Source organism: Mytilus galloprovincialis, chromosome 7 (genome assembly GCF_965363235.1).
Source record: "Mytilus galloprovincialis chromosome 7, xbMytGall1.hap1.1, whole genome shotgun sequence".
NCBI lineage: Eukaryota > Metazoa > Mollusca > Bivalvia > Mytilida > Mytilidae > Mytilus > Mytilus galloprovincialis.
The window spans coordinates 64910188-64936944 of NC_134844.1; the positions used below are offsets into that span (position 1 = coordinate 64910188).

Below are 26757 nucleotides of genomic sequence, written 5' to 3' on the forward strand. Positions count from 1 at the left end.
GACCAATTCTGATCATCGGTACAATGCTATCTAATAATGGCAGGCAAATACATTGTAGTGATAAGGTGTATTGATCCTCGACTTGTAGAATCAACTCTCATGTGACCCTGCTTGTACTGTGCCCAAACCTGCTTAGAAAATATCAATACTGTATGACAAGGAGAAAATATATATTATCCTCTATAAACAATTAACTATTAGGTAATGAAACAATACAGAGGTGAAACAGAAAGTGTGAAAATGCTTGAGTTGAATGTGTTTTGCGCCAAAACATGTAAATAACACGACAACAACTAGCAAAACACAACATATCTGAATTCTAAATGATAGAATGGGTTGAGATTTTGATAGTTTTAATGTTATTTTTCATTGTGTTTGAATATGAACATCAATACGTCTTTATGCAAACTTCGCGATTTATGTGCGCCGCCATATTGAATTGGACAGGTGATTGTTTAGCAAGGATACTGCTTAGATTTGAACTGTTCTTTGGTGTGTGGGATTATATATACGGTCTCATCTGGTTGAATATCTGTTAGGGGTTTCGAACAAACGAACGGTTTCTTTCCTAACAGTGGCATTATTACAGAATTCCATAAAATACCGCCTTTAATTTACACCATTTGAAATCTGGCGGGTTCTAGCGGAAGCAAAATATCTACAAAGTCACATGATCAATGGTAATTTTTCTTTTCTAAATGCACGTTAAACATAAATCCAAGTGAAACGTTAACTTGATAAGTCCTTATCAAACTGAATTATCAGGTTTAGCGATAATAATATATCCCATATTTAAAAAAAATAATGTAACGTAGTGACGCGATTTACGAAAAGGGCGCGTTATTTTGAATTGAGTTATTTCCCCTATGCAAGTAATGGAAACAGCTGAAATTAAAAATCTTAAACATTCGAATTCAATTTAAGAAGAATCAAGTCTGTTATTGTCCATGTTAGTCTGAGATAATAAACAAGGTACCCAGTAATATAAGTTCTGATCAGTTAATCACTTTTAAAACCGAACTGACAAACAAATTAAAGGTGTCCTGAAACTTTTAAGAAATAAGAAAAAAATAGCCTTAGGATAACGACTTATCATCACACCTGGATAAAACAGACGGTCTCACTAATTAGCGACAAGAAGAATAATGTTAGCGACAAGAAGCGACAAGAAGAATAAAATTAGCGACAAGAAGCGACAAGAAACTATTTAGCTACAAGAAAACATTTTTTTTAATTAAAATTACTTATTCCAAATCAGTGGCGGATCCAGAAATTTTCATAAGTGGGGGCCCACTGATTGACCTAAGAGGGGGCCCGCTCCAGTCACACTTCAATGATTCCCTATATAAGCAACCAATTTTTTTCCCAAAAAGGGGGGCCCCCTGCCCCCCCCCCCCCCTAAATCTGCCTCTGCAAATAAATATTAAAAGAATATATTATATGCGAAAGAAAACAAATTAACAACAAGAAAGAGAAATATAGATCTAATTCAGTTGCTACATTTATTTACATTATATTTTATTATGTATAACAGCGAGTATTACGTTTACCCTGTCGTATTATGATATTACTTTTACTTGTTTTTAGAACAATAATATATTTATCTTATAATTTGTTTTTAAAACTATCTTTGTACAATAGATAATAAAATTGCAAAATGCATCATTTGTGCATCATTGTCCAGAAAATACATACACAAATTGTGAAATACAAAGAACTGAAATCAAACAAGAGGAAAACATACTTAAAATGTGAATATTTTTTCTTCTTTTTATTTATTGTATTGCCTCATTTAACGATATTTATCATGTTTATGCATATTGATTGAAGATTAAAGGAAATTAATGACAATCGAGTTTTCAACAGGTGTTCACTATTTACAATAATTGTATATTCTGGCCCGTGTACAAAGTTGAAGGTGTTAATTGGATGTTATTGTGGCAATAAAACAAGGGACACACGCCTCTTGTTAATCTCATTTGATGTTCTACATTGTGTATTACCTTAGGATGAAGCCATATTATACATGTTACATTAAAAAAGACTAAATGCATATTTTTTTTTATATTTAATAAATAAAAATGTTTTCTTGTCGCTAAATAGCTTCTTGTCGCTTCTTGTTTCTTGTCGCTAAATAGCTTCTTGTCGCTAAAATTATTCTTCGTGTCGCTTCTTGTCGCTTCTTGATGCTTCTTGTCGCTAATTAGTGAGACCCAAAACAGAAGTATATATATATTTAACTGTTAATTTAAAGGAGTGTTGTGTGTGGTTGTAATTGGGGTATTTTCATCAAGAATAACGGTAAACAAAATTGTATTATATATGTCTCTGATGAAGACAAAATGAATACTTTCTTTTCAATAACAACGATAAAATAGATATATATATTTATGATTTTATTCACGGCCTCACTAATAAAGTAATAGGGCTATTTAGCGACAAGAAAACATTTTTTTCATTAAAACTACTTATTTCAAATAAATATTAAAAGAATATACAAAAGAACACAAATCTAGCGACATGAAAGTAAATATTGATAGAAAGAAAAAAAAATGAAACATTTATTTCCATGATATTTCATCATTTATTATGTATAACAGCAAGTATAATATAAAAAAGAAGATGTGGTATGATTGCCAATGAGACAACTAGCCACAAAAGACCAAAATGACACAGACATCAACAACTATACATGTAGGTCACCGTACAGCCTTCAACAATGAGCAAAGCCCATACCGCATAGTCAGCTATAAAAGGCCCGATAAGAAAATGTAAAACAATTCAAACGAGAAAACTAACAGCCTTATTTATGTAAAAAAAATGAACGAAAAACAAATATGTAACACATAAACAAACGACAACCACTGAATTACAGACTCCTGACTTGGGACAGACACATACATAAATAATGTGGCGGGGTTAAACATGTTAGCGGGATCCCAACCCTCCCCTAACCTGGGACAGTGGTATAACAGTACATAATAAGAATGAACTATAAAAATCAGTTGAAAAAGGCTTAACTCATCAGATGGACAAAAATACAAGTGGACGTGGCCCGGTACTTGTACTTATACATCCCGACACAAAAAGACACAATGAACAGATCTGAGAGTACTCACAGTTATCTGACAGCTAGTTCAAAGCCACTAACAACTAATACAAAAATCATGCAACTAAGACTAAACTATCAATCCGTACACATCCAATGGATTTAGTGTACTTTTTACTTTAATCAAACAAGAGGAAATTGCAGAAAATGAATCTTTTTTTCCATCTAAGATGGTCGACTCGTCCGTAAGTGCGGGTCCATTGGACACAAACAAATAACTATACCTATCAATCAATATTCGTGGTTCAATTGTTGTCCCATTTCCATATACAATGTACTAGTGAGCACCTTGATCTCTTTTGATTAGGTTAAATCATGGCAAATTATATGCATAATTAAGAAACATTTTTTTGTAAGATCTTGTAAGACAGAATTTACTAAAAAAATTCCCTAAATGGTCCGTTGAAATGTTGTTGTCCTGTCTGTGCCTTGTAGTTTAAAGTTATTAAGCTCTTGTATAAGGGATCCGAGGGCCGCTTATGACCCCTTGCAGGAACAGGGCAGCCCCCCGTGGAAGTCTGGGGTGAAGCCCCTGATATTGCGAAAACAGAGAGGGTAATTTTGAAGTTGAAGTATGCACAGTTGAGTGTTTTGCTATATATCAAATCTAAAACCTAAAACTGACTAAAAAAATCTAAAAACTTTGCAATGCTTGCCAATTTATTACAGAGAAAGAAAGGGCTAGAGAACTGGATCATCTCATAACATATATATGTTAACATACAAAAACAAAGCAATTCAAACAATTAATTTTTAATTTGGTAATATATGAAAGTGACGTTCGTATACAGTAAGACTGGAGTTAACAACAGAGGTCCTTTAGGAGAGTAACATTTTCCTTCGCCTAGCATTGTTAAACGTGTCAACAACTTCTTTCAAAGTGTAAATATCAAAATCAGAATGAATGTGCAGCAGTGCAAGTGAAGAAACTCTTTCTTGTCCTATGGTCGATCTCAGATACGTTTTTACGGGTTTCAGAGCGCTGAAAGAGCGTTAAGCAGTAGCGGTTGAGGGTGGCATGGTGAGAAGTATTTGCAGAATGCAGGATGTATTTGGGTAAAGTTCTTTCGGCGTCATCTCCAATTATGCACAGATTTAGTCTGGTTTCTTAGATGGATAAATTTGCCATCGGCTCGTGCAACACACCTTTTAATTTCGGAACTGATCTTTTGATTGAAGATAGGACTCGTAGGCGCGAAATATGCGAAATTGATGGCATCTGGGCAAGAAAACGTTCTTCCAAATTGACTAGATGATCTCGTAGCTCGTTTAGAAGATGGTCTAAAACAAAATTGACAGTTATGATTTTTTATCAATATGATTTTTTTTTTGGCCATTTCATTTGTGCACGCAAGTGCGTCGTTGCGTCAATGGTAGCTACGCCACTGAATTGTACAATTGTAATTGGAATAACCTCCGATCAAATTTAAATATAATACTTAAAATTCAGAATGGAAATAAGGAATGTTTTAACTTTGCCTATACATATTGTTTGAAGATGTCAATCTTTATTACAAAGCTTGAGTTATTTTTTTTACAAACAAAACAAGCAAGTCAACCAAATTTTTACACTACATGCATTAAGAAATTAGCTGTAATCTCATTTGATGTTCCACATTGTGTGTACTGTTATTACATTAGGGTGAAGCCACATCTAATGTTGTTCCTATCAAGAACAATAAATTATACTGAAAGAAAAGAAATAATATTTCATGATTTTGTTTCAATAAATCCTTCAAAGGAAAGTTGAAAAATTTTTGTTTTAATTTCCATTTTATAGCATGTGCATTTCCTTTGCTCTACCATTCTACCAAGCTGACTGAAGCCATTCAACTTTTATGTTAAGTATAAAGTAAATTGTCCCTTAACTACACAATCCCTTTCTTCCTTACAAATGTTTAATTTCTTCATCTATCAATATAATAATATAAACTACACAATCCTTTTCTTCCTCACAAATGTTTACTTTATTCATCTCAATATAATAATTAAAATCTATTAAAAAAAATGCATATTTCTTATATCTCATAAAAAAGTATGTTTTCTTGTTGCTAAATAGTCTTCTTTTCGCTTCTTGACGCTTCTTGTCGCCTCTTGACGCTTCTTGTGGCTAATTAGTGAGACCCTGTTATTCATGATAACCAACTGATTTTGACGAATCACATTAAATTCTTTCCAAAATTAACAGAAACTGTTAATTATTTATGACATCTTACAGTCATGATAAGCATATTTTGATGAATCACGATCAAATTTTAACCAGGAGCTGAAAATGACCTAATGCCTGATTGTAAAGTGAGTAACTATAATTTATAAACCACACACATACATACACATATTCATGCTATAACTTTTTAATACTTTATTGAAGCATGGTAATAGAAGAAAGCCCACCGGTACTGATGTTGTATGGCGCAGCTGTCATTATATTAAAATAACTGTCTTAAAGGCAAGATACAAATGTATTTGTTAATATAAATCCTCAATGGGATATCGATGACTAAATCCTTTCGGTTCTGTCCCAGAGTTCTCAGGAATTGCTAACGCTTCTTTCATGATATTGAATAAAATTGAGAATGGAAATGGGGAATGTGTCAAAGAGACAACAACCCGACCATAGGCATAGAGCAGACAACAGCAGTTAAGTAAACAATGAGTGATTCCCAATTCCATTACTGGGATTTTTTTCTGTATTAAATTGACAAGGAATCACAGGATTTTTATTTAATTTTCTTAAATGTCCTTGAAAAATTTTTAATATAAAAACATAAATAAAATGTAGGCATGTAATCATTTTGCATTTCACGGTGCATAACCATAACGGCCACTTCTGGCGGAAACGGATACTGCCACCAAAACCAATGGCGACTTTCTGCGTTTTTCCTATAATGGACTCGGATGATGATCCGAATAATGATGATTTAGACAAATCTGTTAGGTAAGTGATACAATTGCTGTGTCCACGGAATCCTCGGATGTTATTTTGTCATCTAGAAACCACTTATCCCAACGAACATGTATTCCTTTTATATTTGATTAGCATTTTAAACTAGTGACTACTAGTATGTGTTGTGCAACTCCTTTTCCACCAAAATGATAATTATTTCCGCTTTAATTAGAACAGTATTAGCTATACTTACATGGTTTCGACGTAAACTTTCTTTTGTTAATAACATTTTGTGCATAATTCAAGACTTAAAGTCAAACTCCTTCCTTTTCAAATTATTAGAACTAGACCCTTTCACCTAGACCTGTTTCTAATAATTTTGAAAAGGAAGAAGTTTGACTTTAACACAGCAATTGTATCACTTACCTAACAGATTTGTCTAAATCATCATTATTGGGATCATCATCCGAGTCCATTATAGGAAAAACGCCGAAAGTCGCTGTTGGTTTTGGTGGCGGTATCCGTTTCCGCCAGAAGTGGCCGTTATGGTTATGCACCGTGCATTTGATGATTAAGTGTGTAATCTGGTGAAGACAATCACACGCATGTCCTATTACATAGGGAAAAGGAAACTTTTGACAGATAAAAAATTACCTTTTCTAGGTAAATTCAATCAAGTTTTAAATGAAAATTGACAATAGTCTTTGCTAAAAATTTAGAATTAGATAATGATGAAAGTTGTCATTGAATTTTTATTACTTCATAAAGTTATTACAAAAGAAAGTGAACCAACGCCTGGTGAGTCTGTAGTAAGGTAGAGTCCATAAAGTGGATACCTCGGGTATGCAGGGTCGTTATGATAAAATACATAAAATGTAGAGAGTCTTATAACAACAACACTTTAGGGACTGCTGCAGAAATTTATTGATCGTCATGTTTCGGTGCCTAGGGCACTAGGCACCGTAATCAGGATAATAACAATACATAAAATCATGCTGAAGTACAAAATCGGGTTGTTAAAATTTAAATGTCACAGTGTTACAATGGTAACAGTTTCAGTTGCTATTAACATGATTAATAACGTTACTTACCATTGTAACATTGTGAATTAAAAATTAAATTTTAACAACCCGATTTTGTACTTAAGCATGATTTTATGTATTGTTTTTATCCTGATGACGGTGCCCTAGGCACCGAAACATGTCGATCAATAAATTTCTGCAGCAGTCCCTAAAGTGTTGTTGTTATATGACCTTGTTATTACTGTTGTATGTGAACTTAGAAGTTTAAACATGTTATTACCGATCATTAGCCTTAGCCAATACCTACTGGAGGTTATTATAATTAGAGTTATAATGCAACACTGGATAGGCAATTTTATTACCAGAAAAGTAAAGGATTATGGAACAAACATGACAAAAAAAGAGCAAAATAAAAATTAAGAAACCTGATCTCAATGAGATGACTGAAGTTAGTCATGTTAGTTATGCAAAAAAAAAACCAACTTGGTATCAGTGTATATCGGATTTTAAACTGAAAAATGCATATTAATATATGGATCAGGTAAATTATTAGTTTAGAAAATAAAAGTGGGTGCCCTCTACAATTTTAATAACAAACAATGCAGAATGTATAAAACAAACCCACTGCAAAATAATTTCTGTAATTATACTGTCTTGATGTCTTGGTATTTTTATGTTGGAGTAAACATGGCAAAAAATACACAGCTGAATACAGTGCACAAAAAAAACCTATTTTGAAATATTTCAGCTTAAGATTGATTATGCTTGCTCAATTTATTATCTTGCATTATGTACAATGTGAAGTGAAATAGTTTAATTTTATGTTTCAGAAATGGGTGTTACAAATTTATGGCAGATTTTGTCTCCTATTCAACAGCACAAGCCGTTGTCTTCTCTCAAAGGCCAGACTGTAGCAATCGACTTGAGTATATGGGTTTGTGAAAATCAATGTGTTAAACAGATGCAAGGAGTAGTCACAAGGCCATATCTCAGGTTTGTCATGTTAACATCTGCTTAATACTACTGTAAACAAACGTATTTTCACTTTATTTCACGTTTTACCCTTTCTAGTCCATTTCGCGCTATTTAGTTTTGCGATTTTCAAATTTGTATGATGTAGTTTAAGGATCAAAGATCAAAGTTTTACATTTTTCGAGACGATTTATATTCACGTTTTTTTCCTACTCGAAAAAGTCACAAAATAAATAATTTGCCAAAATAATTTATGCGGTACATAAAAAGAGTAACAGGTATTGCCAAACTATTGTGTATTCCATATTTTAGATTTTTTTGCAGTCCAAAAACTAGTGATCAACATGATCAAATGATACTTCTGTTATACCTTAACATCTGTTAATTAAAAATTGTCATAAGAATATCAAATCTGCAGTTACTTTTATACATTGATATGCCATATACATAAAAAGAATAACAGGTTTTACCAAAAATATAAGACATTAGAATCTGACAGCAGATGCTATCAATCACCAGCACAGAGTCTTCCAAAAAAATGACTTTCAAAGACACAACAACCATTTTGACAACAAACAAAACATGGTTCAAATATACTGACTTTGTACAGTCACAACATGTGGTCGGGCTAAACAAGTTTTATGTCTACTAAATACAACATTACCTATTTAGACCATATGTCATAAAACTGACAAATTGTTTAATTAAAAAAACAGGTTAAGAAGTGGGTCTCATTGGGGTCTAAGCCTGACGCGGGATTAATGATTTTTTGTAAGCGTGATACGTGAAAGTCAAATTATTGTGCAGTGAAAACGGGAAATGAAGTCGAGCGGGACACAGGAAATTACAAAAAAATGAGAATTGCTTATTGTAAATGGGATACCGGAATCTGACAAAACAGTGAGTGGGATCCGGGATTAGAACCCCCCCTCTAAATGAGACCCCCTAAGAAATTGCTCAGTTTGACATATAAAAAAAACCACTTGCTTGTGTATCCTGAATCATAGTACTGTTATTCCTTAAAGTATACACATAGAGCAAAGTTGAGCAACACAGGGTTTTTAGAGCCTCAAGTTTGATATCTTACAATAACTTTGGATCAAAACATGCAAAATTCACCTAAACTTTAGAATTAAACAACCATTTCAACAGAAATTGCATGCTTGATTCTCTGAATTTTACAATCTACTTCTCCCCGCATATCAATCCTATTTATCAATTATTATTTAAGATTTAGTTAATACAAAATATTTTATGCTTGCTTTTCAGAAATCTATATTTCCGAATAAGTTGCCTATTACAGTTAGGAATAAACTTGATCTTTGCTGTAGAAGGAGAAGCCCCAGATTTGAAACATGAGACCATGAGCAGACGACAGGAAGTCCAATATCCAGGGAAGAGAAAGGGGCCACCAAACAAAAAGAAGAGCCGATCACATTTCAATGCAAAATTGAGAGAGGTAATTCACTAACTTTCATGTAAAAATTTGCTGAAAGGTGGTACCAAACACCTTGACTAGAATTAATTTGGCTCATTTAATTTTCATAAAATTTTGACAAAACATTTACTTTGCTCTCTTGATAAAAATATAAAAATTTCAAAACACTTGAACCACAAACTTTCATTGGATATATAGCAGTTTGCCACACACTTATTTTGTTCATTGAGAAGCTTAATATGTCCTTAATAAAGAATTATTATATCATTATATTAATAATAGAAGGTGATTGAAACATTCGGCTGATTTTTACAGAGTTTTATTCCTGTAGTGTTATGTTTAACCTTAAACAGCCATTCATCTGACAGCATCATCATCATAGGAAGAAGGAAAAAAAATTCTCAGTGGAAAACAGTTATATATCATGTATATGAGGGCCCTCATGGGGTTTTTGATTATGTGATTACTTGGCCGTTTTTTTAATGATTATTTGATTATTAAGCCAAATATTTCATGATTATTTGATTACCTAGAACTGTATTTTTAGTTTATGATTATTTGATTACTAAAGATAAGCAAATATTTAATGATTATGTGATTATATTGGCCAAAAAATAGTGATTATGTGATTACTAGGACCCCCCCCCCCCCCATGAGGGGCCTCTCATGTATATGTCACTTCCATTTTGTTTCTGGTCATCAGCATTCTCTCCCTTGTCTGTACACTTTATATAATCTTCAGCTCCAATAGACCACTTTTGAGTTCGTTGTATTTTTTGTTAAAAACTTTGGTTTAAGTGAACATCATTTGTGCATTTAGGGGCATCGTCACTTCGGTTACCATGTTGAGCAAGTAGTTTAGATTCATCTTACACAATGATACTATAGATTCAGCTATTTTCGTTTGTACCAATTTTTATGGTAGCATTTTTGTGGATAATTTATTTCATGGTTTTGCAACCTCTGCATACATGGCATATAAAGCCTATAGAAAATTTGTAATTCATTGAACATTTGAATTTGTTGTTCACCTGTAGGCACAAATTCCAGGAAAATTGGTACCTAACGAATAATGTTGAATTCATAGAATCTTATCTACTTTATGACAAAGTTAGCTATTGGAGCATACGTAACCTGACTTTGCAACCATTTAAAATTTTTAAATTTGACCTGTAATGTTGTCTGAGATAAAATTATTGTGACATTAGTTTATTGTTGTTCAAATCAAATATAAATGCATTCTGAACATACAACTGAAGGTAAAAATAAAACCTGAGGATTTGCATTGACTCCTCATTTTTTTTTACTGTAAATTGAATGGAAATCAATTATATGAATTTTAGTGTTGTGAAATGTTGGATTATCTTGGTGTGCCCTATATACAGTCAAAAGGTGAAGCAGAAGCTCTATGTGGGTTATTGAATGCTGCAGGGGTGAGTAATACAAAGTAGCCGACAAAACAAAAATAGTTAAAAGAATTATGTTATATGATAAATGGTCCATGATACAGTCAACAAAAGACATAAAAACTAAAAACAGTGGATGTCATGGTTTCTACACAATATATTGTTTTTAATCTCCATGAATTTTAAACATTGTGAATAAATATTACAGTGACTATCAAAAATATTGAAATCACTATAACTATATTTGTGCATCCAATTTGTGGAGTGTTAGGTATAATGTTTTATGACCTGTTAGACTGTTCTTCATCTGTCATCACTTTGTTCTGGACATGTCACATCTTTATTTTTATCTCACCTGGACCAAAAGGGCCAAGTGAGCTTTTCTCATCACTTGGCGTCTGTCGTCCGTCGTCGTCGTCGTTAACTTTTACAGAAATCTTCTCCTCTGAAACTACTCAGCCGAATTTAACCAAACTTGGCCACAATCATCATTGGGCATCTAGTTTAAAAATGTGTCCGGTGACCCGGCCAACCAACCAAGATGGCCGCCATGGCTAAAAATAGAACATAGGTGTAACATGTAGATTTTGGCTTATAACTCTGAAACCAAAGCATTTAGAGCAAATCTGACAGGGTCTAAAATTGTTAATCAAGTGAACATCTATCTGTTCTGAAATTTTCAGATGAATTGGTTTTTGGTTATTATCTTGAATACAATTATAGATAGAGATAAACTGTAAACAGCAGTAATGTTCAGCAAAGTAAGATCTACAAATAAGTCAACATGAACAAAATGGTCAGTTGACCCCTTAAGGAGTTTTTTCCCTTTATAGTCATTTTTTACAAGTTTTTCGTAAATTTTTGTAATCTTTTACAAAAATCTTCTTTTCTGAAACCACTGGGCCAAATTTAACCAAACTTGTCCAAAATCATTATTAGGGTGCAGTGGCGTAGCTAGGCGGAAGCTCGGAAGCCAAGGCTTCAACATCGTTTTGTCAAAAACAAAAAATCATAATAAAAATAATAAAAAATAAAAACGAGCTAGAGGTATGAGAGAGAGGGAGGAGACTCCGAGTGAAAGAAAGTGAAGGGGAAAATAAATGGGCACTGTGCGGTTAAATAAACAAAAAGTTGTAGAAGTCAACGAGTCGATATCACTTCTCAAACTCTCGGCGTTCGTTCCCATCACCAGCGCTTTATTTTCCCTCTTTTTATAGCAGACGAATATTGTGTCTGCAGGGTGTTCTGCTATTTACCATGCAACGCAGAATTGACAATGCCTGTGACCAATTTCACCGCTGAATCAACGCAGTTTCAGTGTCATGTGCCGGGTTAAAACATATCTGCGTTATACAATGACAACCGAACGACTTTCGGGGCTATAGATGTATCCTTCACGCGTACAAGGAGACGTCCATGAGGGTTTGGATGGGGTTAAATGATTAAAGAATAATGCCCTTAAAAAATGAAGATTAGAGAATAATGGGCAAAAAAAATAAAGATTAGAGAAAAAAGGGGTTAATTTTTTGAAGATTAGGGAAAAAATGGGTTATTTTTTTAAAGATTAGAGAAAAAAGGGGTGAAAATTAAATGTTTACAGAATAATAGACCCCCCCCACCCCCCATCCAGACCCTCGTCCATTGGTAAAGTAATTGACATTAGGCTTGCTTTTTTGTTGGTGAGAGAGATTGACTCTGACCAGGGACAGTCTATACTAGTTAGTATAGAAAGTCCCTGCTTTGACTCTTTTAATAATTCATATCCACACAAACAATTCAAACGAGAAAACTAACGGCCTGATTCATGTACAAAATAATGAAAGAAAAACAAATATGATACAGCAACAAACGACAACCATTACACTGAATTACATGCTCCTGACTTGGGACAGGCACATACCGAATGTGACGGGGCTAAACTAATTTGAAGGCACCATCCTGCCCTAACCTGGGTACCCATTATATTAACCTGAATATATTGTTTACATCTCATCACCAAACAATTTTTAATGGTGTGGTTTTTGTCGAGCCTGCGACTTTTGTGGTTTAAGTTTTTGAAATTTTAATAACTTTCTTAAACAACCCTGGATTTCTACCAAACTTGGACAGAAGCTTGAATATGATCAAAAGCTAGTATCTAGAAGGAAATTAAAAAAATATATATTTTCCTGTTTTTCCGTATATTACTCATATATGGACTTAGTTTTTCATCCAGTTACATACAATCTGCAGTTAAAGTTCTTAAAACATTTATTAGATTCTTAAAGCAGGCGAGACACTGGTCTTAGCAAATATAACCTTTTTATCCCACTGGAATCTCCTGGTTTTTACAGTTTCTTTGAGGAACAATATATATTTTTTCACAAAATTATCTGACTTGTATCAAACAAAAATGCTTTTGACTACACCTTAACATTCAATATTTTCAGTTAATATTTGTGGGTCTAAAACCCTAAAATCCAGGAGCTTCCGGGGGCTTTGCCCCCTGGCCCCCTACCAGGGCTTTGCCCTGGACCCACTGGGTGCCTTAAGCGGCCCCCAGACCCCCTGCCGATTTGGGCTTCACCTTCAACATTTGTCTAGCTACGCCACTGGGGTGTCTTGAATAAAAAATGTGTGCGGTGACCCAACCAACCAACCAAGATGCCCGCCATGGCTAAAAATAGAACATAAGGGTAAAATACATATTTTGGCTTATAACTCTGAACCAAAGCATTTATAGCAAGTCTGACAAGAGGTTAAATGGTTTAAAAAGTCAATATCTATCTGCCTTGAAATTTTCAGATGAATTGGACAACCGGTTGTTGGATTGGTATTTTTTATAAGAAATTTTGCCGTTTTTGGTCATTATCTTGAATTCTATTATAGATAGAGATAAACTGTAAACTGCAATAATGTTAAGCAAAGTAAGATCTACAAATAGGTCAACATGACCGAAATTGTCAGTTGACCCCTTAAGGAGATTGCTCTTTATAGTCAATTTTTAACATTTTTCATTAATTTGGTAAATTTTTGTAAATTTTTACAAAACATTTTCCTCTGTAACTTATAAGGGCCAAATTTTTTATAGATAAAGAAAATTGTAAGTATCAAGAATGTTCAGTAAAGTAAGATCTACAAACGCATCACCATCATCAAAACACAATTTTGTCATGAATCCATCTGTGTCCTTTGTTTAATACATGCATTGACATGTATGCACATCGACCAAGGTGAGCGACACAGGCTCGTAAGAGCCTCTAGTCTTCTGAGAATCTTGTTATTTCAAATAATGTTTCCACTTTTTAAAACCTCAGATGAGTTTAATAACAATACAAATAAAAAATTATACATTTGTTTAGGTAATGGACTTGTAGAAATATACAACGTAGACGCTAATTAAACCTTTATCCCTTTTAACATGTCTAACACTATTATAAACTCTGGAAAATAAGTATGCTTAAAAAATTAAACAACAATGATAATAATGATCTCTTCCATTCAGATCTATTCATATTTATAGCTAACTGACCTTTAATTTTGAGCTCCAACATGTTTTCAGATAGTTGATGGCTGTATAACCAATGATGGGGATGTGTTTTTGTATGGAGCTAAAACTGTGTTTAGGAATTTCTCAGTAACATCTAAGGTACATGATTAATATACAATAGATACATATATAGATTTTGTGATAATGCATGATAAATTATTTTGGAATATGATTTTAAACCTTAGGTGTATCTTCAGTGATCGTTAAATGCGGTGAATTTGAACCAATCTCATGGTAGGTGTGTTTGATTCAGATCTTTGTTGACAAGGATTGTTATTTTATTTGTCAATGGTCAGTGGTTCTCCAGGCAATTTGACAACCACCATCAATACAAACTTATCATCATGATTCAGTGAAAGGTGCTGAAAGTGGTGTTAAACAACAATCAATATATTTAGGAAGACAATTATATACTAGAACTCTTCTATTTTGTATATCCTAAAATCTTTAAAATGTACTAATTTTTGTTGGTCTGAACATTTACCAGCAAAAAGTCCCTTCGTACGTCCATCCATCTTGCTTCAGGTTAAAATTTTTGGTCAAGGTAGTTTTTGATGAAGTTGAAGCCCAATAACTTGAAACTTGATACACATGTTGCCTATGATATGATCTTTCTAATTTAAATGCCAAATTTGAGTTTTTACCCCAATTTCATGGTCCACTAAACATAGAAAATGATAGTGCGATTGGGGCATCTGTGTACTGGGGACACATTCTGTTAACTTGTATTTTAATAAAATACTGTCATCTCATAGTTTTAATAGTTTGATAAATATTTTCAGGATCCTCAAGTTGAGATCTACAGAGTACACGATATTGAACAGAAGCTTGATCTTAACAGAGAAAAAATGGTGGCACTTGCACTATTAGTAGGGTGTGACTATGTACCAAAAGGTGTACCAGGAGTAGGGATAGAGAAGGCCAGTAAATTATTGGCTGGTTATAATGATGTCAGTCCTCTTAGAAGGTTTGTGAAAAGTCATCATTGAAACAATTTTTTGATGGAACTCAAATCAAACAGTTGGTAATTAGCAATGTCAGTTATAAAGACAACAATCTATGGCTAGGGGTAAACAATTTAGTATTTTGGCTGATTTACTTTTTAATTATAACAATAATTTACACGGTGATGATTTTTGTATCCATATTTTGACAATTTTACCTTTTATGTCTGTTTTGTTCACGCATCATTATAAATATTACGAAATTTGATGCCACTGTCATACAAGTGAGAGGTTTAGCACTATTAAACCAGGTTCAATCCATCATTTTCTACATTTGAGAATGCCTGTACCAAGTCAGGAATATGACAGTTATTGTCCATTCCTTTTATGTTTTTTATCGTTTGCTTTTGCCATATGATTAGGGACTTTCCATTTTGAATTTTCCTCTCAGTTCAGTTTTTTTGTTTTTTTATTTTTGTAAATAAAAACATTTTTTTTAAATTTAACCCTTTTAAAATTAAGGGGTTGAAATCTTTAAAAATAAATAACTGCATTAATGATATCATGTGAGCTCAGGAATGCAATCTACTGACTGGACTGGTGTTATGAAACAAACCCAAGCTGTGGTATGGACCCCATGTAAAAAGTTATCAAAGAAGTCAGGCTTATAATCAGTATGGCAGACCATCATTTCATCAACAGCCAACAAAATATTCAGTAAATCTGAAGGTCATCTTCAAGGGTTTTTGTGTGCAAAGAAAGTTGTAGCTGTGATACTATGGGCTTCAAATCATTCTGTATAAACTGGCCATTTCAGTCTCTCTGTCTTTTGGTGTTTACAGATCATGCATAGTACCCACCCTCCATTTCAGAAATTTATCCCTTTGTAAAAATCCTTGTATTATACACACCAAAAGACTAAACTCATAATTTTCATTTTTTTTTCTACTGATGAATTAAATTAAATTTTACAGATCTTTGACCTAAATAAATTGGTTTAATACTTTCTCTCTATATTTCAGATTTAAAAGCTGGAAAAGAATGTCTGATGCTGAATGTTTGGATGCCATAGAAGTTCAGATAAAAAAGAAAGCTGCTTTAGTATCAGATTTCCCACAGAAAAAGGTATTGTCATATATATGCTCAGGCAAAGAGAATATATTCAGGCTTAAATTAAAATATTGTTTGTTTGCCCTTTACCGACCGACCCTTTAAATTGTTCCGCCTGAAAATCTTTTATTTGTATTTATCAGCAAGATTTTATTTTATTTTATTTTTTCGTTCCTACCAAAAATCTTTTATTTGTATTTCCCGCTCAAAACTTTTTTACCGGAATCCTCGGGTTTTATCTTTATCGTGAAAGGTCTAGTCCGTTTGGTATCACCTGAGCGTTTGACATGAACACTTGCATTTAGAGTTTCAAAGCATTTGTTTGAAATCGATGTTGAACGCTTTGAAATCATGATATGACGTACGTTAACTCTGTATTTTTATACTTGAAGAGCAGGGTTCATTTACAAAAAAGTTCGTTTAATACAAAATTATCAACGTGTGTACAAACCGTAGTATTTTGTGTAAACGGACGTTGTATTCTATGTAGGGATGGCCTTTTGTGATCCGTAGATCAGGAAGATTATGTTAACGATGCCTTCGACCAGCATTGCTATATTATTTATATCTGACATGAACCAAAGGTGACAAAAGCCTGTGAAGTGGAGAGTATTTGGCAGTAAAATCGCCCAAGTTTTCCATACAGATCCAGAGTTCGCGAAATCTTATTTTCCCTGGTGGTCCTTGAAGAAAATCTACTGGTCCTCACTATTAATTCTATTGAAAAATACTAAAATTGTGTCAGTCCTATGCAAAATTTTGGTGATAAAATCCTGAGGACTGACACTTTTCGCGAACTCTGCAGATCATTTATAAATGCGATGTAAAATATGTGACAATTGAGTTCAAGTCTTGTAGCATTTTTATTAGAAACATAGGCACACACGGAAATTTAAACACTCTAGGGACTTTTTCTACTAGTAATGTATGTCTGCCCGGACATATTTTACCAGGACAAAGTTATCTCTTACAGAAGACCTTTAGGTAGAGGTAAGCGTACAAGGTACGTAGTACAGAATATTAGTGCAAGCTAAAACTCTTCAAAGTTCCAGGCATATTTAAACGTTGAAAATATGCGGCACAGCTCTATATTTTGATATTTGAAAACAAAATAGTAGTGCATATGAATTAACTTCACATTCTACATGATACTTTTTTTCGAAGCGTAGTCCCAGAAACTTAGAATGAAATTCAAAACAGTGTGGCTGTGGCCATTGATTGACACATTAAATTCATCCATTAACTGGGACAATTTAGGTGAACGTGTGTCTGTAACGACCACTGTTCACGACGTACCTATAGACATTTAAACTGTGGGGTCACCAAAGGTTTCTTAACGCCTTTAATTATAAAATAGTTCGAAAAATTAATCAGGAATAACCTTTATGTTTTGATTTATACAATTGATATAAATCAAAACATAGTGTTATTCCTGATTAATTTTTCGAAATACTTTATTAAGGTGTTGAGGACCTTTGGTGACCCCATAGTTTAAGTGTCTTTAAAAAGTACACAGTGAGCAATGGTCGTTACATACAAACGTTCGCGTAAATTGTCCCAGTCAATGGATGAATTTAATGTGTCAATCAATGGCCACAGCCACACTGTTTTGAATTTCATTCTATTAGCAAAAGGAAAACAGACAAAAATGACATTATGCAGATTTTGTATCTATAAAATAAAATATTATACCTACCTGCCTACCCATGAAAAAAAATATACCGAGCCAAGTTATTTTTTTGGGGAAAAAAATAAAATATTTTACCTACCTACCTACCCTGTTTCAAAACATAGGGTCGGAAAAGGGCAAACAAACAATATTTTAATTTAGGCCTCAGTAAAACTCTTTAACATTAAAAAGTTATATTTTTATAAATTCTTTAATCTTAGAAACAGTACCCAACACCAAAGCATCATTGCAGTCATACAATTAGATGTATATTTACACTTGTATGCAAATTTGTCAGCCATTACTTAAATCACACAAGTTCTTGTAAAATTTGACATCACAATTTAAAAGATATGACGTCACAATTAAAAAGTGATTGTTGCTTGTAATTCTGAAACAGATGAATACCAAAAGTGAAAAACTTTTATAGAATCTGCCAGTATTTATCATAACTGGGTCAACATTTACAGTTACCGTTTAAATTGATTTACTGCTGAAAATTATAGAATATTGCTAGTGAAAGAAAGGAAGCTTGAAGTATAGTTAGAAATATTCCTACCATCTAACCCCAGGGATTAAATTCTGTTTTTTTCAAGAGTGCTTGTTTACAAAAGGTAGATATACCTTACACAACAAAGTTACAGAAAAGGGATGGGGGCATTGGACATGGATCCTCCCAAATGGAGATATATATATGGTTAAAGCATCAGACTTTTTAACATCCCATTCTGATGAGGTGTGACTGTGTACCTTATGATTGATATTTATTAGAATTTAAGTTTTCATCAATAGAATATTTATATGATGCTTCCAAACATTTATGCATTTGTCTTTAAATTTTTCTTTTTAAGGATATTACAAGAAATTATGACATGCGTTTTGTGCACTGAAAGTATTATCAAATATATAGTTATTTTGCATGTATTGTGATAAATGTACATGTATAAGTAGGCATACAACTGATGATTTATTTTACAACACAGATTATTGACGAGTTTATGATACCAAAAGATTGTCTGCCATCAAGAGGTTTCAAATGGGCTCGACCTAAGCTGGTTCAACTACAGGTATGCTTTTAGAAGAAGAAAAAAATTATTTGTAGGAAAGTTTCATTTGTAAATTTTCATACGGAGAGGAGCAGTTGAAAGGCCTTCAAATTGACAATGCTTCAGTGCCTTGAGTATGAAAACAAGATAATAATTATAATAATGGAACTTCATAACTTTCAAGAACAATATAATCTCATTTATTAGCCAATAATTCCTAATCATGGGAAATTTCCCACAAGATAGAAGAATGAATTCTGATTTGTTACTTGGCAATTAACACCAAATCCCAAATTGACAAAAAAAAAAAGCTCTCTTTCCTGGATTCTGATTTTTGTTGAGCCTGCAACTTTTGTTGCAGAAAGCTCGACATAGGGATAGTGATCCGGCGGCGGCTACGGCGGCTGCGGCGGCGGCTACGGCGGCTGCGGCGGCGGCTACGGCGGCTGCGGCGGCGGCGTTAGCTAACTTCTTAAAAGGTTTATATTTTAGAAGGTGAAAGACCTGGATGCTACATACTTTGTATATAGATGCCTCATGTTTAGAAGTTTCCGTCAGGCACATGTCCAATGTCCTTGACCTCATTTTCATGGTTCAGTGACCACTTGAAAAAAAAGTTCAAAATTTTTGTAATGTTGAATTCTCTCTTATTATAAGTAATAGGATAACTATATTTGGTATGTGCGTACCTTGCAAGGTCCTCATGCCCGTCAGACAGTTTTCACTTGACCTCAACCTCATTTCATGGATCAGTGTATTTGGTGTATGGAAGGACTGGAAGGTGTACATGTCCAACTGGCAGGTGTCATCTGACCTTGACCTCATTTTCATGGTTCAGTGGTTATAGTTAAGTTTTTGTGTTTTGGTCTGTTTTTCTCATACTTTTATCTAATAAGTCTACTATATTTGTTGTATGGAATGGTTGTAAGGTGTACATGTCTAGCGGGCAGATGTCATCTGACCTTGACCTCATTTTCATGGTTCAGTGGTCAAAGTTAAGTTTTTAAGTTTTGGTCTTTTTATCTAATATTATATGCCAAAGGTCAACTATATTTGGTGTATGGAAATATATTATGGTCTATATGTCAGTCCCGCAGGTTTTATTTGACCATGACCTCAATTGCACGGTTCATTGCACAGTGTTAAGTTTTTGTGTTTTGGTCTATTTTTCTTAAACTATAAGTAATAGGTCAACTATATTTGTTGTATGGAAGCTTTGTTAGCTGTACATGTCTGCCTGGCATGGTTCATCTGACCTTGACCCACTTTTCATGGTTCATTGGTCTTTGTTTAGCTATCTTGGTTAATGTTAAGTTTATGTGACAGTTGTAATCAAGCTTTATACTTAGGACTATCAACATAAAATCAATGATTAGTAAAGAAGGCGAGACATTTCAGCGTGTGCACTCTTGTTTTTATTAATTCCTAAGTGTAAATCCCTAATTTCTGAATTAATCAACTTTAAGCCGCATTGCAACAGCCTGAAAATAGTCCTCCCGATCCTCTTTGAACAATCAGTCTCCTAACAAGTAAAATTATGATTTGGATGGAGAGTTGTCTCATTGGCACTCATACCACATCTTCTGATATCTATAAACTTGATCTTTAAAATGGGCTTTACATTTTCAGACATTTTCACTGAATAAGCTAGAGTGGCCAGAGGAATACACACAAGACAAAGTATTGCCTCTCATTACACTCTGGGACATGACAGACATTGCAAAAGGTGAACTACATGGCCATCTTGTACCATATAGGTAATTACATATGTGTATCTGTAATGATTATTATGTTTATTTTGAAAAAAGTTATTTATTTAAATGTACATGTATAGATCCTTTAAAAATACTGTGAAATTTCCCATTGTTGAATGACAAGAAGCTATGTAAGTATTTTTGAGAGAGGTTTTAAAATAATATGTGTATCCTGGATTTAAGAGAAAAACGCCTATCTCATGTTTAAATCTTGACCTCCTGTAGATATTGGACTTATTTTAATGTAAAGATTGTAACCATCTTGGAATTCGTGGCTATATACAAAATGACAGACCAGGGCTCTCGGTCATAAAACTACTCAGTACTTGGAGTAAAACATTTTGCTTGAAACACTAAATCCAGTATTTTGATTGGTCAATTTCTGAGTCTGAGAACAATAATCTTGTTTGAAATTTTTTTACCATAAGGCCAGTTATCCTTATCAAAGAAGTAAAGAAGATGATGGTATTAAATTGTTCTTTCAGTGTCTATGAAAGCATTTCTTGATCTTGTCTGTTTAGGCCATAAAAAAGAAGAGGTTTGTTTTTCCTAACCCTACCTATCCAGAAAATAGCTGCCTACTAAAAAAAATTTATTGTCTTGATTTGAAAAAGTTTTTTTTAAATCTGATCGTCATGATTTAAAAACATCTGACACTTCAATTTCTCTTTGTCGAAATAAAAAAAATGAAAAGACTACCTACCTATCCAATGTCTCTACCTTGGGGTAGGGTCTGGGCAAACCAAGATATTTTTTTAATTGTGGCCTCAGTCTCTCATAAATTAATGAAGCTGTGTTTCCAATCTTTTTAAACAATTTTCACTTTAAACATTTGATAAATATGATCCTTTGATAGAATTGAAAGCATTATTCTATCACAATTACACACAGGCAAAACAAGCCTCTGTGTCAACAGTTTATTTTCTTCTTATTTTTAGTTTGGACTCTCTTATAGATTTAATCAGTAATTTAGTTTTTAATCTCTATATATTTCTTATAGAATAGTGAAAGCTAGAGTTAGACATGGGATACCAAGTGTGGAGGTGGAATGGCACAAACAAGGTACACTATAACTAGGGTTTTATCAAATTACAAAGCCAAAGTCTGCATACAAGCCTATAGAAATATTAAACTCTGTTGAAATTAAAATTTGTGATTCACATAATCATATCCACGAAATCCACAAAAAAATGGTATCCCATGAAATATAAATCCCCAGTATTTGTTTAGGAATTGTTCCAGACTTGTCAGATTCTCTTTTAGAGGATGAAAAGTCAATCTAACTTATTTTCGGAATTCTGAAATGACATAAAACTGTTTTATTCATTGTTTTGTCAACTGACAATGTCTGTGCATATGAACAACATCTGTTCTTTTTGTGTATGTTCTTGTCAATCTCTGTTAATATCCAGCTCATTTCATTACAGCTTTTCAATGTTTCCAACAAACTTACAAAGTTTCTTCTACTGGACATCAACACACCTGCTATTTTATTTTTGATATGACTGATATTTTCCACCTGTATTTCAATTTGGTTTTGATTAGAAAGAAATCAAGAACATATCCCCTATTGAACATTATTTTGCAATTCAAATGTTAACAGAAAAATATCACCTCCCTTTATGTTTAAACTTTTAGTAAAACTAGCATCAGACTCAGAGACATAAAAAGAAAATCTTGCAGAAAATTTTGGTCTTAGAAATTTTAAACTTTTAACTCCTAACCACTTTACACTATTGCAAGACAATTAAAAAAACACTTTCAGTTGTACAAACATATAAAAATGTATCAATAATAAGATTTGTTAGTTTGTATATTGCAAAAAGCTTTGTGATTAATCTGTAAAACAGCCAACAATAACAACCATTACAGTAATATCAGAACTCATGAATATGAAATCAAGAATTTCACTTTTGTTATTTCAACAACAAAAAAAACCAGCAGTTTCACTTATGTGTTAGGATAGAAAATTGAGGGAAAATGAAACCAGTCTTCATATACAATGTTGTTGTTATGCAATATATAATTTATTATTCATTGCAGCTGATGATAAGATTTGTCAGACCGATTACTATGTAACAATAGAAGAAAGAGAATTATTTTCACAATGTTTTGGCCATGTTGTGGAAGAATTTGAAATGGAGGCAGCTAAGAAAAAATCAAAGTCTAAAGGTAATTTTATTGACGGATGGACTTAGAATTAACATTTTAAATCATAAACTATGATCTCTCTTTAGAGGATATTCAAAATACCTTTGCCATAACAACTCTTTTGTTTTATTTTACTAGAGAAAAAATTTCACTTCTAAATTTGAACCTCGTTGATATTGTTGCCATGCATACGAACAAATGTCCTGGTAGTTTATGTATTACTTGAATTGGTGATGGTTGCATTTCAAATTTGCAAAGGAATTCAACTTTTTGTTTTCACATATGTTTTAAATTATCTTAAATTATTCGCACATATTATTTTAAGATACTTCAGCTGTTCATAAAGGTATATGTCAATAAAACTACAACCAAGCGACACAAATAATCTCAGATAAGACTTTTTGCAGCTTACATACTTTTTTCATCAATAGGCAAGTGTGCATACTGTCAATCATCCATTGCTTATATTTATCCTTCATTTAACTGATTTCAGTTGTTTTCTTCCTAGAATTTTATTGAAAACATGTTAAAATTGCTAAACTCAGTAAGAGCTGTCAGATAGAAAATTATACTTTTGTACAGGTATGGACGTAATTACAAATCAATTGTTTATGAGTTAAATCACCCCAACTTGACAAATTAAACATGTTAAAATTGCTAAACTCAGTAAGAGCTGTCAGATAGAAAATTATACTTTTGTACAGGAATGGACGTAATTACAAATCAATTGTTTATGAGTTAAATCACCCCAACTTGACAAATTAAACATGTTAAAATTGCTAAACTCAGTAAGAGCTGTCAGATAGAAAATTATACTTTTGTACAGGAATGGACGTAATTACAAATCAATTGTTTATGAGTTAAATCACCCCAACTTGACAAATTAAACATGTTAAAATTGCTAAACTCAGTAAGAGCTGTCAGATAGAAAATTATATTTTTGTACAGGAATGGACGTAATTACAAATCAATTGTTTATGAGTTAAATCACCCCAACTTGACAAATTGTGAAGAAATCGACAAGGACTACACATAATTTGATTCTTTAGCCTTTGCAATAAAATGTAAACTTCATCTTACTTTTAGGAAGAAAAAAGAAGACACAAGATGTAGACATGGAAACGGAACAAACAGATGTTGATGTCTTAACAGACAAGTTGGACAGTTTACAATTGAAACCATTAGAAACAAGGAAGATAACTCCAGAAGTACAAGTTTCTTCCAAAGTGGATAATTTACAGTTGAAACCAATTGCAACAGGGAAAATAACTGTAATGACAGATTTATTATCAAATGAGCTTTGTAAGGGTGAAGAGGAACACTTTAGGGACCTGGAAACATCTGTGGCACTTAAATCTGAAGATAAATCTTCATCTTCATTGGAAGATACGAGTGAAATTGAAGTTTCTTATGCTGAAGAAAACTTGAGCCTAAGATCTCGTTTGACTAGGAAGGCTAGTTCTTCTATTGACCTTAAATCAGAATGTGATTTCAAATTGAAAAATCTTCACTCCGATCACAAACAAATCACTGGTTTTGTTGACTCCAAGAATGAAATTAAAAATGAATTGAGTTCGCCTGCAATTTCACATTTAGATTCGAATATTGAAGTAAAAGACCAAATTTCTGAGCATGTTGTTCAGTCAAAATTTAATCATCTGAAGGAAAACTGTCTCAGCTGCATTCCTGACACAAATGTAAAAAGTGCTGTTAAATTTATTGATTTATCTGTTTTAACACCAGAAAAAGAAAAAGATTGTGCAAGAGCTTCATTGAGATGTCAACCAGATTTTGAAGACAATAGTATGAAAATTTATGATGTGTCAGATTTCAGCCATATTGGAAGATTGAACTTCGAACTGAATACACCTAACATGTCACGATTGAAAAATTTGTCTCCCTCTCTTTATCAAACTCTACTAGAATCAACACCAACAAGTAGTTGTAAATTACGGAAGGCGGCCTTACTCAAAAGTATTTTAAACAGCCCACTTCAGGTAGAAAGGATCTTGAACAAGGTTGGAAACAGAAAAGATTTCCTAAGCCCTCTTAGTGGTCATATGGGTGGGTTGTCTAGTGCTGAAAAATCATTGAATATCAGTAAATTTTCGATAAATGGATCTATGTCAGAATTGGGCAATTTTCAGATTGAATCGTCACTATTAAAATCAATCATTGCAAGTGGTGGCAGTATTACAACATCACCTTGTTTTGAAGAACCTCAAAATAATCAAACTCCTCTTAAAAAGGTTCACAAGGATCATGGGATTTCAAATTCTAATATCCATACACCAGCAGAGAAAAACATTGTAAGCAAACTGGCATTTGACGAAAATAGTCCATTAATACCATTTCAGGGAAAATTATCATCTCAGCCTGTATTAAAAGGAACTTCAAAAATGTGTCCGTCAGATTTGGAAAGTCCTTGTAGTCACAGGGAAAATAATGCAGTAATAGACCTCACCTGTGATACCCCTGAATATGGTAAATGCCGGACTGTCCTGGATTTGAATGAAAGTTGTAATGATTTTCAATCTAAAAACAATTCAAATGCAGTTGAATATATTGAAGATTTACCAGATGCTAGCATTAATTTGAAACCAATCATTTCTGCAGTATCTATGGAAGGAAATAATAAAAAAATTGTCAAAAGAGAATGTAATACTACAATTAAAGATTTATGCGAAAATTCAATAACAAAATCAAATCTCTCTGACACTGTAATCTCGTCAAATTTTGAACATGAAGTATGTGATAGAATGGGAAAAGAATCTAGAATTGATATTGAATTTGGTATACATTCTGTTAATCAACCTATGGACAACATTGACAAAGCAGTTGTTTCAACCTTTGAACTTTATACTGCTGGACAGGAGGAAAATGAATATAATTTGTCTAGTGCTTTTCTTGATGACAATTTTGATGCTACTGCTAATACATTAAAGCGTGGAATTGAAGATTCAACAAAATCATGTGATTGCTCTCTGAGTGAACAGGAAAAGAAAAATACAATAGATATTCATACAGAGATAAATCACAACGAAATTAAACTTGGGACAAAAATAGACTTAACATTTGAAGAGAAAAGTCCAGTTTCATTGGCTGATAGACTTAGGAGAAAACTTAATGTTACTTCAATGAAGGGGGTTTTGCAGGAAGTGACGGGAAATTAGATCACTTATTATTTTAAATTGTTTGAGTGATTATGGGAAATAGTTTGAGTAATCATAGAAAATTCGTTGAATGATCATGGGGAATAAGTTTCAAGAGTGATCCTGGGAAATCGGTTGAGTGCTTATGGAAATTGGTTGAGTGATCTAGGGAAATAAGTTAAGTGATCATGAGAAATTAGTTGAGTAATTATATAAATTATTTGAGTGATTGTGGGAAATTAGTCAAGTGATCAGTGATCATGAGAAATTAGTAGAGTAATCATAGAAATTATTTGAGTGATCATGAGAAATTAGTTAAATGATCATCAAGGGAAATTGGTTGAGTGATTAAGGGAAATTGGTTGAGTGATTAAGGGAAATTAGTTAAATGATAAAGGGAATTTGGTTGAGTGATTAAGGGAAATTAGTTAAATAATCAAGGGAAATTGGTTCAGTGATTCAGGGAAATTAGTTAAATGATAATAGGAAAATAATACAGTGATCATGTGGACATTGTACTGAGATGACTGAATTGAAAGAGAATTTTAAATAAATGATTATTTTTTTA

General features: G+C 33.0%; 2 protein-coding genes across 5 annotated transcripts in view; one reads left to right on the forward strand and one right to left on the reverse strand.

Moving 5' to 3' along the window:
* Positions 1 to 602, reverse strand: part of LOC143083484 (tyrosine-protein kinase BAZ1B-like) — a 42950-nt gene extending 42348 nt beyond the window's left edge. Inside the window, exon 1 of the mRNA XM_076259742.1 lies at positions 469 to 602. Coding sequence (XP_076115857.1) covers positions 469 to 581 — 113 coding nt within the window. The 5' untranslated portion in view covers positions 582 to 602. The remainder of the gene's footprint in view (positions 1 to 468) is intronic.
* On the forward strand, positions 589 to 26757 carry LOC143083485 (uncharacterized). 4 transcript variants are annotated; one of them, XM_076259745.1, is made up of 13 exons: positions 601 to 680; positions 5481 to 5558; positions 7849 to 8011; positions 9260 to 9449; positions 10772 to 10861; positions 14376 to 14462; positions 15146 to 15330; positions 16330 to 16432; positions 19070 to 19153; positions 20762 to 20889; positions 21887 to 21948; positions 22930 to 23058; positions 24124 to 26757. In XM_076259745.1, exons 3-13 carry the CDS (start codon positions 7851 to 7853, stop codon positions 26208 to 26210), a joined length of 3306 nt encoding a protein of 1101 aa, XP_076115860.1. In that variant the 5' UTR covers positions 601 to 680; positions 5481 to 5558; positions 7849 to 7850; the 3' UTR covers positions 26211 to 26757. The 4 variants fall into 4 exon arrangements, with proteins under 4 accessions (XP_076115858.1, XP_076115860.1, XP_076115859.1 ...); XM_076259744.1 differs by lacking the exon at positions 601 to 680 and adding an exon at positions 840 to 972; XM_076259743.1 differs by lacking the exon at positions 5481 to 5558 and having other exon boundaries at positions 589 to 680.

What these genes read in the sequence shown, in the direction of transcription:
- LOC143083485 (XM_076259743.1), top strand. An exon ending in TCAATGCAAAATTGAGAGAG is followed by an intron (nt 9,450 to 10,771) that starts GTAATTCACTAA and finishes TATGAATTTTAG; the next exon opens with TGTTGTGAAATGTTGGATTA. An exon ending in GAAAAAATCAAAGTCTAAAG is followed by an intron (nt 23,059 to 24,123) that starts GTAATTTTATTG and finishes TCTTACTTTTAG; the next exon opens with GAAGAAAAAAGAAGACACAA.